General features: G+C 60.9%; 1 protein-coding gene across 3 annotated transcripts in view; it reads right to left on the reverse strand.

Moving 5' to 3' along the window:
* The window catches only part of STRN4 (striatin 4), a 25,281-nt gene continuing 7,247 nt past the window's right edge, over nt 1-18,034 (reverse strand). For 2 of the 3 annotated variants that reach the window (XM_036114009.2, XM_036114012.1), the window contains 17 exons: nt 17,786-17,889; nt 17,219-17,292; nt 16,113-16,191; nt 14,130-14,327; nt 11,965-12,106; nt 8,704-8,863; nt 8,020-8,133; nt 7,555-7,670; nt 5,698-5,873; nt 5,548-5,595; nt 5,088-5,209; nt 3,824-3,991; nt 3,505-3,645; nt 2,963-3,061; nt 2,706-2,792; nt 1,235-1,470; nt 1-978 (listed from right to left, as the gene is read on the reverse strand). In XM_036114009.2, coding sequence (XP_035969902.2) covers nt 1,301-1,470; nt 2,706-2,792; nt 2,963-3,061; nt 3,505-3,645; nt 3,824-3,991; nt 5,088-5,209; nt 5,548-5,595; nt 5,698-5,873; nt 7,555-7,670; nt 8,020-8,133; nt 8,704-8,863; nt 11,965-12,106; nt 14,130-14,327; nt 16,113-16,191; nt 17,219-17,292; nt 17,786-17,889 — 1,998 coding nt within the window. In that variant the 3' untranslated portion in view covers nt 1-978; nt 1,235-1,300. The remainder of the gene's footprint in view (nt 979-1,234; nt 1,471-2,705; nt 2,793-2,962; nt 3,062-3,504; nt 3,646-3,823; nt 3,992-5,087; nt 5,210-5,547; nt 5,596-5,697; nt 5,874-7,554; nt 7,671-8,019; nt 8,134-8,703; nt 8,864-11,964; nt 12,107-14,129; nt 14,328-16,112; nt 16,192-17,218; nt 17,293-17,785; nt 17,890-18,034) is intronic. The other variant, XM_036114010.2, reaches the window with a different exon arrangement.

The following is an 18,034-nucleotide window of genomic DNA, read 5'->3' on the forward strand; positions in this document are numbered from 1 at the left end:
TTACTCCAAAGGGTTTATTGAGACAAGTTTCACATCCAAGTCCAGGGCAGAGAGGACGGGGGCTTATAAACAGGAACCTGGAAGGGGGCCCGAGGGCTCAGGGTGGAACCCAAAAAAGAGAGTGAAATAAATAGAGGAAGAGAGTGGAGGACCAGGAGAGGAGACACAGACTATCACACAGTGATAACAACATGGGGGGTGGGGGGCAGGGCTCCATTAACATCCCATTTATTTATACAGATATACAGGGAGTTGTGGGGGACCCGGGGGACCCCGTCAGCCTCCATGCCCTAGGGAGGGGCAAGAGAAGGCCATCTCTCCCCATGGGTGACCCCATGGGGGCTGGGGGGCTGCCCCTGGAGGAGTGCTGGGAGCGGTGGGGGAGGTAGGGGTGGGCGCCTCCCCCGAGGGCATCACCTGCTCCCCAGGCAGTTACTGGCCCTGGAGACGCTGGGTAGTGTCTGGAAAGCTGTGTTGAGGGAACTGGAGGGGAGGATGGGGGACTGGGCGTGCTTGTGGGGTGGGCCAGGCCGGGCACTCCCCCTGAGGGCAGCCCAGGGTCCAGCTGGCTCCATGGTTTCCCAGGGGACCCAGAGCAGGGGCGCCTGGGGCTCCTCCCAGCACAGCTCCCACTCAGGTCTGGGAAGATGGAGAAGGGGGGTCAGGGGTTCAAAGAGAGAACCTGGCACCTTCTGGCGTCTTGGAAAAGCTGATCCCCAAGGACACCCAGCCCCGGCTGTGCTGCACCCGAGAAGGCGGCTCCGATACCAGGACTGGGTGGCAGGGCACAGAGAGGAAACTCCCCGAGGCCATCCCAGAGGGTGATTCCTGAAGGAGGCTGCTCCCCAGGCTGGATGCCTGGGGAAGGACAGGCCGTGGGGTCGGCCTCCTGGGGAAAGGGCCGTTAGCACCACCAGGCTCCCAGGCAGGCGGGAAGAGGCCGGGCCTCCAGGCCTCCAGACTGAGGCTGGGAGTCACCTGAGGTAGACAGAAGGGAAGGGAGACTGGAGCATGACACCCCAGGTCCAAGAGCTCAGGCCGCCTCAGCCCCCTCTCTCGATGCCCAGGGGCTGCTACCTCGATGATTCTCACGAGGTGCCTCGACTACCACCTTGGGACATGGCACCCTCTAGAAGGGCCGAGCAAAGGGACGTGTCTGAAGTCCCATTCGGGGTGAGGCGGCAGGGGGTTTCTGCCCTCCCAGACCAAGCCTCCCTCCTGTCCAGCCTCTCACCTCAGTGCCACCTGCCCGGCCCCGCTCCCCAGCCGGCGCGGCAGCCAGGGCGGGGCCAGGTGGGCATCATACGAAGACCTTGGCCAGGGCGTCGGCACCAGCGCTGGCAATGAGGGCCTTGCTGGGGTGGCACGCGACAGCGTGGATAGCCTCCTCGTGCTTCTTGCGGTGGGCCGTGATCTCCTGCACGCACGTTTTGTTGTCCAGGCTCCACAGACGCAGGGAACAGTCGTGGCCTGCGCAGGTGTGGGAGCGGAAAGGGCTGTCCCCCAGCACGCACCCCGGCCCCTCTGAAGCTCAGCCTCTGGAGGAGCTGGCCTCGGCACTGGGTGAGGGCTCCGGCCTGTTCACCCACCTCGGCCCAGCCTGCCAGGCGTCCACCGAGCTGCCGAGTGTGCCCTGGGCCCTGGGGGCACAGCGAACACGCTAGGCCAACCCCCCCGCCCCGGGGCCGTTGACATTCCCGTGTGGTAGAGAGTAAACAAGAAAGCAGATGAATCATGCCAGGGGGGTCAGCAGCACTGTGGGCACTGGTCAGCGTGAGGACAGAACGGCCAAGGGGGTATCAGGAGGAAGAGTCCGGCAGGCAGCAGGGTGGGCCAAGGGAAGGTTCTGAGGACTGGCAGGAGGTGGGTGTGGCTGAGCAGCCTGAGCAGGGACATGGGGGCGGGGGGAGGGCAGACAGAGGGGAGCAGACAGGGCGGGGGCTTGAGGCACGAGCCACCCATGGAGACGGCCTGACTTAAGCGTTGGAAGGATCAGGCTGGCTGTGGTGGAGGCCGGCTCTGTAGGTCCCTCACAGGGGGGACCTGGGCCCTGTCCCAAAGCCTCTCTGCCCCAGACTCGATCTCACTGACCGCCCCCTCTACCACCATCCCTGGAGACAGCTGCTACTGTCACAGGGCAGATGAATAACAGGCCACGATGGGTCCCCATCCCGTGTGCTCACTCACTCGTCACCTCCCACAAGCTCTGACGGCGAGCAGAGGAGAGTAGAAGGAGGCCCCCTGCCCGTGGCCTCCCTGAGGAGCTGTGCACCGCCCTCACCTCCCTGGGCAGCTACCGCCCTTCTCCATCGGCCCACACCCCACCCCATCCTTTGGAGGCACAGCTGCGCAGGAGCTGGGCTTCAGTGCCCTCATCCACAGAGAGCACGTGCTCCTGAATGCTAAGATCCCGTGGGCACGGAGACTCAGACGGACCCCAACTTCATTCCTACAACCAGCCCACTTCGCTGAGACAAAGTACGTCGCTTCTCTAAGCCTGTTTCCACATGTGCACGGTGAGTACAACACGCCCACCCGAGAGGGTTATCTGGATGAACTGAGATGTAGGCAAATGTCCCCAGGGGGCTCTGCTCCCCCACCTCAGGGAGCCCGGGAGGACTCCCTCGTGACCAGTGCCCACGTCTCCTCCTCTTCCGCTCCCACACACCCTTGCTCCTTAGAAGCCTGGGAGGGTCCCGACTTACTTCCCGACATCAGGAACACGCCGTTGGGGTCCACGGCGAGGCAGGTGACCGCGTCCAGGTGAGCTACCATGGAGTGCACAGATTTCCCTGAGGGAAGAGAGGGTGAGTGGCAGGTTACTTTCCCTCGCTGCCTTGCCTGGGGAGGCGAAGGCCCAGACGGGACACCGAGAGCCTGCAATGTGGGCACCAGGAGCTCTGTCACCTGGGCAGCCCCCCACAAGCACAAGTGAGCGGGCACCGGGAAGGTAGGGCCTCACCTGTCCGGCTGTCCAGGAAGCGGATGCCTCTGTCGTCGTGGGCGGTGATGGTGAGGGGCTGGTTCGGGTGACTCACCACCTGGTTGATCTGGGTTGGGCCTGGAAGGCAAGGAGGACAGAAGGACATGGGGGCAATCAGGGAGACCAGGACAAAGACAAGAGGAGAACCACGGTCCCACAGCCCTGCCCCCTGCCTGGCTCTCTCCTGCTCGGGCCCACAGTGCTTCATCTGTAAGACAGGCACCGTGCCCTGCCGGGGGTGGCCCAAGACGGGGTACAGCCACCCACAGGGGCCGTCCACTCTGCCAAGAGGCCTGACAGGCGAGTCCCTATGATCTCTCTTCCCTCAGCCTTCCCGGGAACCCCGTGCTAGCCACAAGGGTGGCAGGTGGGACTCTATCTCCTTCCCACCCAGAACCCCTGGGGGGGGGGGTAGGGAAGCCGTCTTCTGCTCACTGGATGTCGGGTCACCAAAGCCACAGGAGGGATTGGGGCCTTGGAGGCACTCAGATACCAGCCCGGGGCCCTGGGGCCCCTCTTACCGCTGCTCCCCCGGGATTCCAGCGAGAGGAGAGCGCTGCCAGCCTCCAGGTCATACAAGACAGTGTCGCCGGACCGGAAGGAGGCCACAATGTGGGCAGGCTCGGTGCTGGTGAAGGCCACTGAGGTGGGGATCCCATGATCTGAGGGCAGAGGGGAGGGAAGGCTGCTTAACAGGCCTGGTCCTGCCTGGGGGCTGCGGGAGGGGACTTGGGAAGCCTGGGCCCTCATCAGGAGTCACGCTCCTGCTGGGGCCTCCAGCTCTACCCAAGTCCTCTGTGAGGTGTCGGCGTCCCTCCCAGGCCTGAGCCCCCCACTCACCGCTGGCTGTGAGGAAGGTACAGAGGCAGGCTGGGCTGCTGCTGGGGTCCCAGATACGGATGGTGCCATCGGCCGAGCAGGAGGCCAGGCGCTGGGAGGCGGGGCTGAAGGCCAGGCCCCATACAGCGTCCCCATGGCCCTCCAGGACATGGCTCAGCACGCTCGGGTCTGGACACACCAACGGGAGGAAACGGGCTACGTCAGGGCCGCCAGCCCCAACCTGGCCAGCTCGAGAGCACCAACTCTGCTGGGAGCCAGGCGGCCGGGCTGGGGCCACCCATTCACCCAGCTTCCTCAGGGCCTCAGAGCTGTCACCACTGGAACGTGCCCCAGCTAGCTGCTCACACTCTGACCACTGGCGCTTCTGGGAAGATTTTAGGACTCTGAAGGCAACCCAGAATGCAAGCTCAGAGGGCAGGGAGTCCCCCCGGTTCGCTGCCAACCCCACAGCACCCACAATAGTACCTGGCACAAAGCAGGCAGTTGGTACACGATTTTTAGGACTTAGTTAGGGAGAGAAGGAACAGTGGTGGCCCTGTGGCCCCAAGACCCTTTGCAGCCTGGGCCCTGTGGGTCGGCCCGGCCCGGCCCGGCCCGTGCTCCTTGCAGCCCTTCCCGCCCTTCCCGCCCCGGGGCACAAGCCCTGCTTCCCTGGTCACTCAAGTCCACAGAGGCCGCTCGGTCAGGCCCTGCTGACCCCAGTGTGAGGCAGCCTGCATGGCCCAGAGCACATACTACCTGGGACTGACCCTTGACCTTTCACAGGGTCGGACTGTTCTTGGGGAAACAGCGTGTGTTCCTCGAGGGAAGACAGACCTCTAAACTCCGCCATGACAAAATGCTGCACAGGACCGTGCAGGTCATCAAGAGAGTTACTGAAAGAGGCGTCACGAGGCAGGGGACAGACACTGGACAGAAATCACAGTGTGATCTCTTCTCCACTTAACTATTAAAGGTGCGCCAAAGACCAAGCGCAGACTCCCTACAACCTGGCCCAACTAACTTCTCCCCTCTTCCCTGCTCGACTTCCGCTCGCCGCCTCCCTGCGCTCAGCGCTGGAAGGCACTGCCCGGGCCCGCCGCGCCTCTGCATGGGCTGATCCCGGGCCCCAGTGGGGATTCTGAGTCAGCTCACCCACCAGCTCCTCTGGGGGGCAGTCCCCCCACACCACCTCTTTCCTGCCTCAGCCTGTCCGACCCCTGTCACATGCTGAACACGCTGCTCCATGCTCCCCCCACTGGGGGGGGGGGTGAGCTGTCCTCACCATAACCGTCGTAGGGGTCCATGTTGAGGTCTGGAATCTTCCAGCTGTGGATGCGGGCGTCAGCCCCGCCGCTGTAACAGCATTCGCTGTTGCTGCCCACGGCTACTGCCAACACGGGGCCCCTGCAGGGCACACAGGTGGTGAGGGGGAGATGAAAACCTCAGTCTCACCCCTCCCCAGGCCCCCCCACAGGACCCTGAAGTCCTCTGCTAGATTTTCCAAGGATGGCCAAAAGGAATTCAGCATCTGGGGCTCTGGTTGGGCCACCCAGACCTGCCTTCCCCCAACTCCCCACACCCGTTTCCTCCTCCGAAGGCTGGGCTGAGAACCAGCTACGGGGGCACTTGGCCTGGGGAGCACCGGCAGCAAGGGTGTGCGTGTGCAGAGGGCCGTCGGCCCCCTGGTGCAGCAGTGAGCAGGCCAGCGACCACACCACCCCCCCCGTGGGGCACTTCCCTACCTGTGAGCCCGGAAGGCGTGGATAGGTTCCACATCTAGCGCAGCATTCCTGGGGGGAGGCAGAGGAGCCGCATGTCACCGGGAGCCCCTCATCACCCTGAACCCACATGCCCCCTCCTCCTACCCTCCCCCCTGGGGTGTCCGCCCTCACTTCTTGGCTGTGACAGCCTTCTGCAGGTTCCAGAGCTTGAGCGTGCCGTCCTCAGAGGCGGTGAGCAAGGCAGACTGGCTGTGGTGGAAAGCCAGGGAGCGCACGCCGTCGTAGTGTGAGCGGAGAGTGAATTTGGGGTTCCACGTCTTCTTAAAGGCATCTTTGCTGTCAGAGAGCTGGGGTGGGGGGAGCTGCCTCAGTGTCCCCGCAGTCCCACGGACGCTGACCGGCATCCAGGATGTCAAGTCACCCAGACCCACGTGGAGCCCCCCCCCGCCACTGGCCTCCAGCCCCAGGCGCCCTACCCACAGCACGCCTCGCTCACTCAGTGAGTCCTACAGTGTGCGGGGACTAGCTGCAATGTGGGCACACAGTCAGGTCAGAGGGGGCCTGGGGGAGACCGTCAGATCACCCCACATTGCACAGGCCTGTGAACTCCGAGCAGTGCTAGGAATTAAAAATGGACCGGGAAGAGGTACCCAAGCAGCCTGGCCACCTCTGTGGCAGTCAGTTAGGCTTTCCTGAGGAGCCGCCAGAGGAGCAGGACTTAACCAGGTCAGGGGAGGGGACTGAGGAAGGACACTGCATGTGCGAAGTCCCTGCAGCTGCCGGAGCAGATCCGGAGCCTGAGAGGAGGCCCAGGTTACAGAAAGCAAGGGACAGAGCGGCAGGAGCTGAGGGTGGAGCCACGTTCGGGAACCTGCATCTCACCCGGAGTGAAACACGGAGCCCTGGAAGGGTTTAGAGCAGGGAACTGACATGGACCGGGGAAGATGGGGGTGGCTGCAGAGAGGCTAAGGGGTCAGGAGAGAAGCCTCTCAGGGAAAGAGGAGGGCAGAGAGAGCACATGCTGGGGAGCGAAAATGGGGACAGGTACACACAGTAGGGAGAGACTGGGGAGCAGAATCAGCAGGTCGCTGGGGGGGGGGTCCCAGAGACACTGCCCATGCCTTGGTAGACGGTGGTGGTGCTCTCTGTGGGGGACCCAGAGGCAGCCAGCTGGCAAAGATGAGCAGACCATCAGGCAAAACTCAGTGTCCTGCCCCAACATGGGGTTCACACCTGACCAGCCCCTTCGTGTGGGCTGCATCCCCCACGGTCCCCACGTCTGCCATCACCACTGCCCTAGCTCTTTAGGGCCAGAGGCTCCGCCACTGTGTGGTGGCACCCTCACGGGCACACACCCCTGCTCAAAGCCTCCACCCTGGCCCCCCTTCCCAGCATCCCACAGCAGTGCCAACCTCGCTGGCATCACCAACCACGTGAGATCCGGCTAAAAGCTGTGGTGGCTGTTCTGCCACGGGGAAATGCACACACGCACCTGATTCAGAAACTACCAGATGGCCAGACGCCACTCTGGGGGTACTGGGTTCCGAACACTTGGCCCTGACCTCTCCTTCCACCCTGGCCCATCTGCCCACCAGCCCCACTCATGCCTGCTTTTTCAGTTTCTGTCTGCAAAGATCAGCTCAATGCTTATCTCCTGCATAGCCTATCTTCCCTGCACTGTGCCGACCCAGAGCCCCCTTCCTCAGATGCTGTGCCCCCTTGCCCTGCCCCCAGACCATGGGGGGCCTGGACTCAAGATGAACATAAGCTGGGGTGGAAGGGAGCGTCACCTGCAGGAGCTGGGCACTGGCTACATTGCAGTGTCTTCCAGGCCCTGCACCTCAGTAACCCCCTCAAGCCCCACCCCCGGCCATGTCCACACCCCTCTGTAAACCAGAGTGAGCTGCTGAATGACCTCACAGCATCCTCCCGCTAGGGGACCAAGCGCAGGCAGAGCTCAGCAAGAGCAGGCTTGGTGTGGGATGCCCAATGAGGGCCCGCAGGGGGTGGGGCACCCCAAGAACTTACATCACAGCTGAGGTCGTTGTCGTTGGTGACGGTGAGATCTGCCAAGTCCCCCAGGCTCACCTCCCCGCCCCCGATAGTGTCCATGATGAAAACGTCTGAGGAGAAGCCAAAGGAACCTGGTAGGGGTAGGGGAGGGAGGGGGCAGAGAGGGGCAGGGAGAGAGAGAGAGAAAGACAGAGAAAGGCAGAGAGGGAGATAAGCAAGGAGTCAGAAAAAGAGACAGGGAGAGGACAAGATCAAGAATCACAGCTGGAAAGAAAGAGACAGGGAGAGACAGACAGACAAGGCAGGACAAACAAGAAGAGAGGGAGACAGACAGACAGACGAACTTTTGCGACAGGGAGGCTGCAGACTAGAGGCCAGGCTCTGACCCTGAGGACACAGAAGCCCTGGGCTTAGCTCTGCAGCACCCCCAACCCTGCCGTGGGCCCCAAGGGACTAGGCCAGGGTGGAGGGGCCTCTTACCTTCATGTGGCCGGGGCTGGGGTGTGCCAGGAGGGGGACCAGTCACTTTAGGGGGCAGCCCGTCCACATCCCGGAGGTCGGCCAAAATGCCCTGGAGTTTGACCCGCCGGCTTTCTGGGGGGACAAAAGCACAGGGCTGGAGTTGCCCACCAGTTCCAGTCACTAGCAGCCCCTCCTGCAAACGTGGGGCAGCCAGGAAGTGCTGGCCCCAGAGTGCAGGGCTCAAGGTGGGAGTCGGGGACGGGCGAGGAGACAGATGGAGCTGGGACCCTCTGCGGTCCCAGTCTGGCAGGGGCCTCAGTCCCTAGCCGTCCTACGTGACGGCTGAGGGCCTCTCGGCTCGGAGTCCCGGAACGAGACGAAGACGCAGCACTGCCCTGTCTGCCTCTCCCCACCGGCTCCTCATCCTGTTCCTCCCTGGGGGCCGCCGAGAATCAGCTGCTCTCAGGGAGGGCTGGAGGCCCTGCTCCAGGAAGAGCTGGGCCTGCTGCATGGCCGCAGGGATTTCCCAGGGGAGGGGTGAGGGCCTGGCCACCAGGGTGCGGGCCTCGTGCTCTCCTGGGCCACCCCCCTCAGGAAACATATCCGTCCGGCGGAGCCTCAGGGGCAGGAAGCAGCTGCTGGCGGCTGTGTGCGCCCCTAGCTCACCCGGGAGGAAGGCTGGCCAGGAAACCCTCCGCTTACCCAGCTCATGGTGGGTCCCCTCTCCAGTGCATCGTCGAGGGTCCGGGGAGCCCTCCCCCTCCTCTCCTGAGCCCAAGAAATCGAACTCATTGATGGCATCCTCAGAGTCATCCTCCTCGTCCTCATCCTCCATCTCGGGCACCAGGGCCTTGGGGGGCAGCTGGGCGTGGAGAAAGCCAGACAGGTCAGGAGGCTCTGAGCCTCTGCCTGACACCTCCTGCCCCCCCCCCACCCCGAAGGCTCCGCTTCCCTTCCCCCAGTGCCTTCCCCTGCAGGCTCCCCTTAACACACTTCAGAGGCTGTGCTCCCCCTGCTGGGAGCTTTCAGAGGTTGCTCCTTACTAGGCCCAGGGCGCTGCCAGCCCCCCCAACCCCACAGCGGGGCTTTGCACACCTCTTCCCCTCACTGCCACCTCCACCTGCACGCATGATCCCCTCCCAGGACCCTCCTCCTGGCTTTTGCCCGGCTCTTCCTGCTCCCTCCTCTGCCGCCACCCCCACCCCTTTAGCACCGGTACTTCTCAGGGACAAAAAGGCAATACAGCCTGTTTTGGGGCAGAGGAGAAACACAGGTGTGCAAGTGTGTGTATGGAGGCGCACAATTCAAGTGGGAACGTCTAGGTGCCCGGGGAGACCGGTGGCGCTAGCCACTGTGCGTTATTCAGTGCGCCAGGCAAGCGTCCCACGTGACCTGACCACCTCGCGAACAGTGATCATTACAGCATTTATGACGAGCAAACATGCTGAGCAGTGAAGCCCCTCCCCTCAGGTACCGGTCCGAGCCGTCCCGGAAACACTAAGACAGCTCTGGACCGTGAGCCTACCAAGGGTTCTCTGAGTCTTCCTTAGAACTTTCTTGGCTGGCTCAAGCTTTGTTTTCTTATGACAAGCGCACGCTACTTTTGGAACAAGAGAAAACAGCACGGGTCCCCCATCCTGAGAAGCAGAACGCTGGGGCAGGTGAGAGGAACCAATCCTCTCGTGTTCCTCGATGCGTGCACCTGGACCCCAGCCCAGACTTCCCAGACTTGGGGTTTCGGGGCAGCATGGCACCTGCATTTCCCCACATGGATGCCTTTCACACACAGCCTTCTACAATGACATCTTACACATGACGTCACTACATTGTACCCCAAGTGCCATCTAAGGGATGTGTGCTTGGAACCTCAAAGACCGCAGAAAATGGCTTAAGGGAGCCCCAGAATTCTCACTAACAGTTTTGAACACTTCTGCTTTAAATGCTGGCTTAAGAACATACCCCACCCCAGCACTGGCACTCTGACCACCACCGCCTCGAACACCACCTCTTCCGAGGACGCTTCTCCCTCCTAAGTGTTCCCTGACTAGACCAAGTCCTGGGCACCCCCAGGGCCAGCCTCAGTCAGACCACAAGCTCCTCGAGGGTGCGGCTGACCCTCCCACAGGCTCAGCACTCCAAGCGGGGACTGGAGTCAAAACCGCTCAGGCATCCGGGAGGGGCCAGCCTCTGGCCTGTGTGGGAGGACCAGAGGGACAGGACATGGTAACGTCCCCTTCCTTCCCTGTGGAAGCCCCGGGGGCCAGGTTTAGCCAGCATGCCCAGAGAGGCAATGGGGGCGCTGGAGCTCTAGAGGAGCGTGGCAGCCTAACAGGCGTCCTCCAGGGTCCACAAGAGAGGGTTCCCGAGTAATTCTGTTCTGCCCGCCGAGCCCGAGCACTCGGTGCGGCCAGCCCCAGTGTAGCCAAGGGCTTTCTGTGCATGAGCTCATGTTAATTAAATCCTCAATAACCCAGAGGCAGGGATTCTGAAACTGCAGCTCAGACAGAATCACGTGCCCAAAGGCACACAGCCAGGCCAGCAGCCACTCCGGGAGTCTAGGAGGTCTTTGGAATCAGCCTGGTCACTGCAGGTCTGCAAGGTGAGAGTGGCCCTGGGGGCTCGAGACCCCTGCACAATGAGCCACCCCACAGGGCCCACAGGACAAGCGCAGTGACAGACACACAAAGGCCTAAGGGAGTATGGAAAGTCAGCAATAATCTCCACTGGGAGGAGCAGGGAGGAGCAGAGCAGAGCGGGCAGGCTTCCCAGAGGAGAATGAGGTAAGAGCTGAGAAAGGAGTGAAAATCCCAATAGGGGCGGGAGGGAGCAGGAACAGGGGTAGAGGCCCCAGACCCAGCGCCATCCTGACTTTCCCGTAAACCAGCTCTAGTGTGCTGGCTCTGTCCGTTCCCTGAGCACCCACACCAGGCAGGACCCTGTACTGAGCCACACTGGGGACTCTGGAGACAGAGCTGGTCTCGCACAGCCATGGGTACACCAGGCAGGGAGGACCAGTTCGGGTCCAGATGGCTCCAACCCTGCCGAGGGAAGGGGAGGAAGGGCAGGTGAGAGGTCAGAGAGGGCTGCCTGGAGGAGGGGTGCTAAGGTGAGGCTGAAGGCGGCAGGGAGGGGTTCTGATGGGAAGGCCACACACAGGCACCCCTGCATGGGCATGCCGCCGGCCGCAAGCTCCCCCAAGCCAGGGACTGGACCTCTGTCTCCACGTTGTTACTGCTGGCGCAGGCCTAGGCTCACGAAGGCCCAAACTGACATTTACCAGCCAAGGGAGCCCAGCCTTGCCTGAGGTTAGTACCGCTGAAACAGTAGGAGCACGATGGCTCGGGAGCTGAGGAGCAGGGGTGAAGTGGGGTGGGAGCCATTACCACGAAGCCAAGCTGAGATCTGGACTCTACCCTGCAGGCGGTGCCCCTGGGCTTAGGTCCTGACACAAGAGCAGACCGGACACTTGCGCCTACAAAGTCCCCCATGGGACCCCCAACCTGGCCCCGGCACTGCCCGGGGCCCCGCCACATCCATTCTGGGTGCTGGGGAGAGAAGAGCAAGGAAACCCCTGCCTGGCAGAGCTCACAGCCTGTGGAGGGAAAAGACAGAGAGCCACAGCCACACCAAAAATAGCTCAGCGCGATGGTGCCGAGGCTAGCCCCAGGGAGAGCGCGCTGCGAGAGGGCAGTGCATGGCTGGCCCAGTCTGGAGAGCTCAGGCCTCTCAGGAACCGAAAGGAGGATGGGAGAAGATAGGGGTGGGGGTGAAGAAGCGGGCCCTGACACAGCACCGAGGCAGGGGCTTGGCTGGAGAGGGGACACGGGCCCTGGGAAGGGACAGGGTCAGGCCGCACACAGACTGGGCCGGGAAGGGAGCCCCGAGAGCACCCACAGGGGCACTCTGCTGCCGGTCTGCAAAGTGGGCGGGCCCCCCGGGGGGGGGGAGGCGAGGGGAGCGCACCTTCACGCGCTGCTTCTTGTGCTGCACGCTGTCCAGCTCATCATCCTCGTCGCTGTCCTCGTCCTCACAGTTCTGCAGGAAGGGGATCTGCTCCAGCACCGAGCCACTCAGGCGCTCTTTGCTGTCTTTGCCTGCCGCGTTCCTGCCCACGAGAGGGGGGCAGAGGGAGCATTAGTCCCGCCAGGTGACGAAGCTGATGGGAGGGCGCCGAGGTGCTGTGGCCAGAGCCTGGACCCCGCTCTCAAGAGGGCTGAGCCCACTGTGACCCCACAGGAGCCTGGACCCCAATCACATAGGGGGCTCCAGTCCCAGCCTCCGCCTGACACACACTCTCCACGACCCGACCACCCTCGCTCAGACCGCACCCTGGGCCCCCCCTCCCTGAGCTCTGAGCCCCCGAGCACGAGCCCCCGCCCCCGGCCCCAACCACACATCTGCCCGCACATGCGGAGCCAGGAGAGCTGGCCGAGAAAGCAGCCCCCTTGCCCACAGGCCGGGAGAACCCTGGGCGCAGGTCAGGCAAGTGGCAAACACGGCCGGCGGGAAAGAGGAAGCGGTCCCTCTGCCAATGCTGGTGTCCCCGCTGCCAGCCTCGCCAGCAGTGAGCCTGTCCCCTCCTGTTTCCACTCCGGCCCGACTGTCTAATGCCTCTGACTGGATGACAAGCTTTAACAAAGAACGTATCTGCCAAACCTGAGTCCAGGATAGAAAAGCAGGTGGAATTCAAAGTTCGGATAAACGCAAGCATTCTCCTTTCTTGCCACTAGGCCGATGCTCTAGAGGGTCCTTGCCAACCCCCAGGTATGTGGTTAGCGCTCCGAGGACACATCTCTCCTCCGGGTTGCCCAGTCCAGCGCTCCCTCCCCGGCCCCTGGGTGCACAGCCTCCCAGTGGAGCACGTCTGCGCTCGGCTGCCGGCCACCACTCACCACTCGGGTCTCCCCCGCAACCCTGGCCGCACCCGCTCAGCCTCCGGTGCCCGCCTCCAGCCTGCAAACCCCGCCTGCGCGCTGGTGAGCCAGAGGGGAGTCCGAGTGCAGCGCCCCCCAGCCGAGCCCCGGGCTGGCGACTCAGCACTGGTCCTGGGGGGGCGACCCAGCCCTGTGAACTCCACCCACCCTCGACGGCCCCCTTGCCATCCCTTCCACTGCTCGTCCTCCCTACTAGTCAACGCTGCTCCCGTTGCTGGACCAAACCCCAGAGCCACCCCCTAGTTTCCTTCCTCTCCCCCACATCCATTTCTTTAAAAAGCAAACCTGCGGAGAGGCTGGCCAGCTCACCCCCTCCGCCACCCGCATCCACCACCTCTCGCCTGGATGGCCCAGGAGGCTCCGCTCCCGCCCTACGGCCCCTCCTTCGCGAAGGAGGCCAGCACATGGGATTGCGTCACGCCCTGCTCCAAACCACAGGCTTCCCACAACTCGTAGACTCCAAACTCCCTATCGTGGCTGCTCTGGCCCCATTTGATCTGACTCCCGAGATTTCAGCCTCACCACAGACCACAAGCCCATGTGCTCACTCGCTGCAGCCATGCTGGCCTCGCTGCGGGTTCCTGAACACGCCAAGTGGAACTCTGACCTGACAATCACCATTCCCTCTGCCTAGGATATTCTCCTTCTAGTACTTGTGTGGCTTACTCTCCCACTTCCTGCGGTTCTCTGCCCAGATGTCACCTCTGTGAATAACCACCCCCATCGCCCACTTCCCCATCTTTCTTTCTTCCGACCTTTCTCTGCAACATTAAACATCACCGAACGTTAAATTACTTATGTTGACGAGTGACGACTACAGAGAAGAGAAGGAACCAGGAGGAAGTCCCCAGGCGGCGGCCGTGTGTTTCGCTCCCCGCTGGGCCCCAGCACGCCACCCAGGGTCGGCCTCCAGCAGGTGCTCTGTGTGCTGAGCAGCATAAGGCCTGAGCCTCAGGAGGGGGGCCGGGCTGGGCGTGAGCTGTGGCACGAATCGGCACAAACACGATGCCACGGGAGAGGACGCACAGGGGGACCCAGAACAGTGAAGGGACCAAGGGCTCTGGAACAAACCAGCCCACAACATGCTCCAGGAAGGAAGTGGCCACCTGAGCACCCAGGAGCACTGCTGACTTTTGTGACACTGGCCTTCACCAGGAGGAGGGGCCACAGAGGACCAGACCTGTGAGGGCTCACCTCTTGATCTGCTCTTCGATCTGTTTCACCAGCAGCGACTCACCGCCGCTGAGCCCCCCAGGGCCTGGCGTGGCCCTGGGGCCCCCTTCGCTGGGCTCCACGGCCCCGTTGAGCTCCAACGAGCGGCCCAGGAGGGAGCGCACGCGTTTGGACCGCATGTCCAGGATGGTGTCCGTGTAGCCCACCTCTTCCAGGTACCTGCAGGGAGACAGAACCAGTGCGGCTCAGGCATCTCCTGGCTTCTTTAGATCTGATGGAAGCTGATGCAAATGGGCTTTTTTGAGAAGCAGCTTAAGACTACACGCCTGTATGTTAAATAAGCACACCCCGGGCCCCGCTGCATCACTTTCGAGTCTATTTCCAGGGGAAGCCTTTACATACAGGCACAATGCGGTCACAGAGATGCTAGTGGGGATGCCGAACGGAAGAGCCAAAACGCAGGGGCCACGCTACATGCCCACCGCGGACGACTGTAGCCGCGAATGACTGATGGGGACACGAGGCAGAAAATAAAGGAGGCAGAGGGCCAAGACAGCCACAGTAAGCGGCTTAACGAAAAACACAAGTTATGTGAGCCACAGAATTCATGAGTTTGTTTGTTTAAAAAAAAAAAAAAAAAGAAAGTATTAACGTGTGTACAAGTACAGGCCACACACAAACATATCTGAAGCGTGCCCCCAGGAGGCCTGGAAAGATACATACTCAGTGCACTAGCAGCGACCTCGGACCTTCGGAATAAGGGGTTAGGGACGTAAGAGCAACCTTTACAACTCACTCTACTCGCTTCTACAAATGAGTGTTTACTTCCGCAATTAAAAAAAATGGAAGCTAGCTGGGACTAGTCTAAAAGTTACAAATAGAGGAAAAAAATCAATTGCGGCTATCTGTGGATATCTGGTCCTCTGGAGGCTCCTTCAGAAGCCTTTTACGTTTACCACGACCTGGTGCCTTTGGGAGCCCTGAGCCCGCCCCTCACACGCGGAAGCACACCTGCCTTCACCTGCTGTCTCATCCCGCACGCCCGCGCGAGGGGAGGCAGGGGAGCACGGTGATGAAAAGGTTGGGCTCTGGGGTCACATCTCAGACCCCCCACTTACTTACCAGCTGTGTCATCTTCCGCCAACACACGCCCTCCCTGCCTTTCTGTGTTAGGGGAGTACTGGTAGTTTATTTACCGCATAGAATTTACAGTCGGCATCAATGTGGGTACAGGGGCACATAACCGGCACCTGCCAAGTGCTGCCTACAAGAACCGTTTTGTCATTACTGCTGACAAAGCCCGTAAGCAAGCAAGCTTCCGGACATTCGGCTTAAGGAAATCTGGGATAGGGACAAATATCTTCCTGACGCTTGTCACACTACAGACCCATCTTCGACGAAATGTGCAAGAAGTGCCTGGCTATGGAAAGTGATGGTTATCTGTGTGACAGACGAGCATACGGCTCTTAAGATGATGCAACCTAACTAATTTATATGGAAGGACGTCCACAACACAAAAACAATGCAGTAGAAAACACGGGGGAAGGGGAGTGCCTGCTTTTATAAAACACACACACAGAGCCCCACCAGAGTCGCCAAAATGTTTACAGGAGCATGAGAGTCCTTGGGTGGTGGAATTCTGAATGATTTTATTTGTGTGTGTGTGTGTGTGTTTCCGGGTATTTCATGAGTTTTCTAAAAACACACTAATCTCTTTAATAGTAAAACATAACATTACAATTTCTTTTTTTTTTTTTTAAGTGAGCGATACCTGGGGTCACTTCCCAAGAGGAGGCCCCCCCCACCCCCGTCTGCCTCCTGCAGCAAGTCTTCCCTCCCTCCCAGGCTTGGCTCCACCCACAGTGTGACCAGCAGGGATCCTGACAGTCCAGTGTCCCACCCCCAGGGGGGACAGGAAGGACTGTGGAGTCTTCGGGCTTATCTCCCAAGCCAAACGTGTCCCTCTCCCCACCCCAGCCCGGCACCCCTGTCCTGCACACTCACTGCCGGAGAAGCTGCCGCCCCTCCTTCCACACCAGCGGGCTGTTCTCCAGGGTGACCGACTCCACAGGGCCATTGGAGACTGGAGAGTGGAGACAAAGGAGGCAGACTGTCTTAGGGCAGTGCCACGTACCCATCACCTCCTCCACCTTCCTCACTCTCAAACCCTCCTCAGTCACTACTGGTCACTGTCACATGTCCTGCCGAGTCCCTGCCTGAGGGCATCTGAAACCTACCCTCACCCCTCCACGCCCTCTACTCTCCTGGGGTCATTCCCCAAACGACCCCCCAGACGACCTGCAGACTCCCATCCACTTGTGTTACTTTGCCACACAGGAAGCTGGCCCCGCTGTGAGACAGCAGGCAGAACCAGACTCTATACTTCAAGTCCGGCTCTGCCGCTCACCAGCTGTGTGACCTCGAGCAGGTTGGTTTACCTCTCTGAGCCTCAGCTTCCTCTTCCGAGAAAATCAGTTAATAATAGTAGCACCTAGCTCTCGGGATTCTTGAAAGGATTAAATGAGATCGTCTATTTTATTCATCAACTACTTACTGGGCATCTACCAGGCACCTGGCTAGGTGCCCGGACTACAAAGACCCCTGCCCTCTAGGACTCCAGTCCTGGTGGGAGGGGTCTGATATAAACAACAAAATCACTGTTAACCCAGCCCTGAAGGCCTTGATGGGTCGCCCGGCCCCTCACCTCCACTGTCCCACACCACCTGTTCCAGTCACACCCAGTAACTCCTCGTCCCCTCTCTCACATCGCCACACTTCCGTACACGTGTCCCTCTACCTGGAACACCTGCCCTATCTACTTGTTGGTGAACAAGGAGCTTAGAATATTAGGGACAGTGTCCGTCTGTGTCACAGAGGGACAGAAGGCAGGACTGGCCTTCTTCACCGCAATCCAGCCCCCTCCCCACTCGGGGGCCCTGCAGAGCAGCCCGTGAAGGGGGTGAGTGAAGTTCAAGCCCTCCCCAGCCCCCCGGGCAAGTCTGCTTTCTGTGGAGCGAAGTAAGAAAGAGGTGGCCCAACTCCACGCAACTCCACCACACTGAGCTCCGTTTTGGGGGGTGGGCAAGTCGGGCGGATCTGCAGGTGGGTACCTTGTTCTGCTGGTTCTGATTTCTTCTCCCCTGGGTTCAGGTCCGTCCCAAACTTCAATTTATGGTATTTGGCCCTAGAAGAGCAAATGATCAACGGATGACAGATGCAGAGGAGTAGACAGGGCCAGCACTCACCTCAGGGATCCCAGATCCCAGGGCCTCCCACAGTCCACTCCCTGACCACTGAAGCTGAGCCCCCTCCCCACTCCCACCTCACTCCACCTTTAGGAAGCCGCCCTGGTGGAAGAAGCCACACACGGCATTATGAAGAACCCACTCTTTGGAGTCAGGCAGACTGTGGTGCTACCCAGCTCCAGGAGTCCCTGAAGAAGTCCTTCCCCTCTGGAAGCCTCACCTGTACCCATGAGGTGACTGGAAGGGGTCAATGAGGCAATGAGCATACAGCGGGGGCCACCATCATTATGAATATTGTTACTAGCGCTAATCCTGAACTCCACCTACCGTGTCTTGTTCTGTCTCCCTGCGCTAGAATCACACAGTATTGGGTGATGGGGAAGAGAACGCCGGATTGCAAACCTCCCTGGGCACCCAGACAGCAGGGCTCACCTTTCCTGCTTCAGTGCATATTCCAACATCTTGATCCGCCGCACCAGGTCTGTCTTGAGATTCTCTTGCCCTTTCCTTTCTCCCTGGAGGAAAGCCACCTGAGCCTGGGGGGGATAGAAGGGAACAGGAAGACAGCAGGGCTCAGGCTCACTGATGTGTGTCCCTCACTCACTCAAGGACAATCAGCTCCAGCCCCCACCCCCACCCCAACAATGACATGCAGCAGCCACTTCTTCAGGCGTGAAGACC

This window comes from Halichoerus grypus, chromosome 15 (genome assembly GCF_964656455.1).
Source record: "Halichoerus grypus chromosome 15, mHalGry1.hap1.1, whole genome shotgun sequence".
Classification (NCBI taxonomy): Eukaryota; Metazoa; Chordata; class Mammalia; order Carnivora; family Phocidae; genus Halichoerus; species Halichoerus grypus.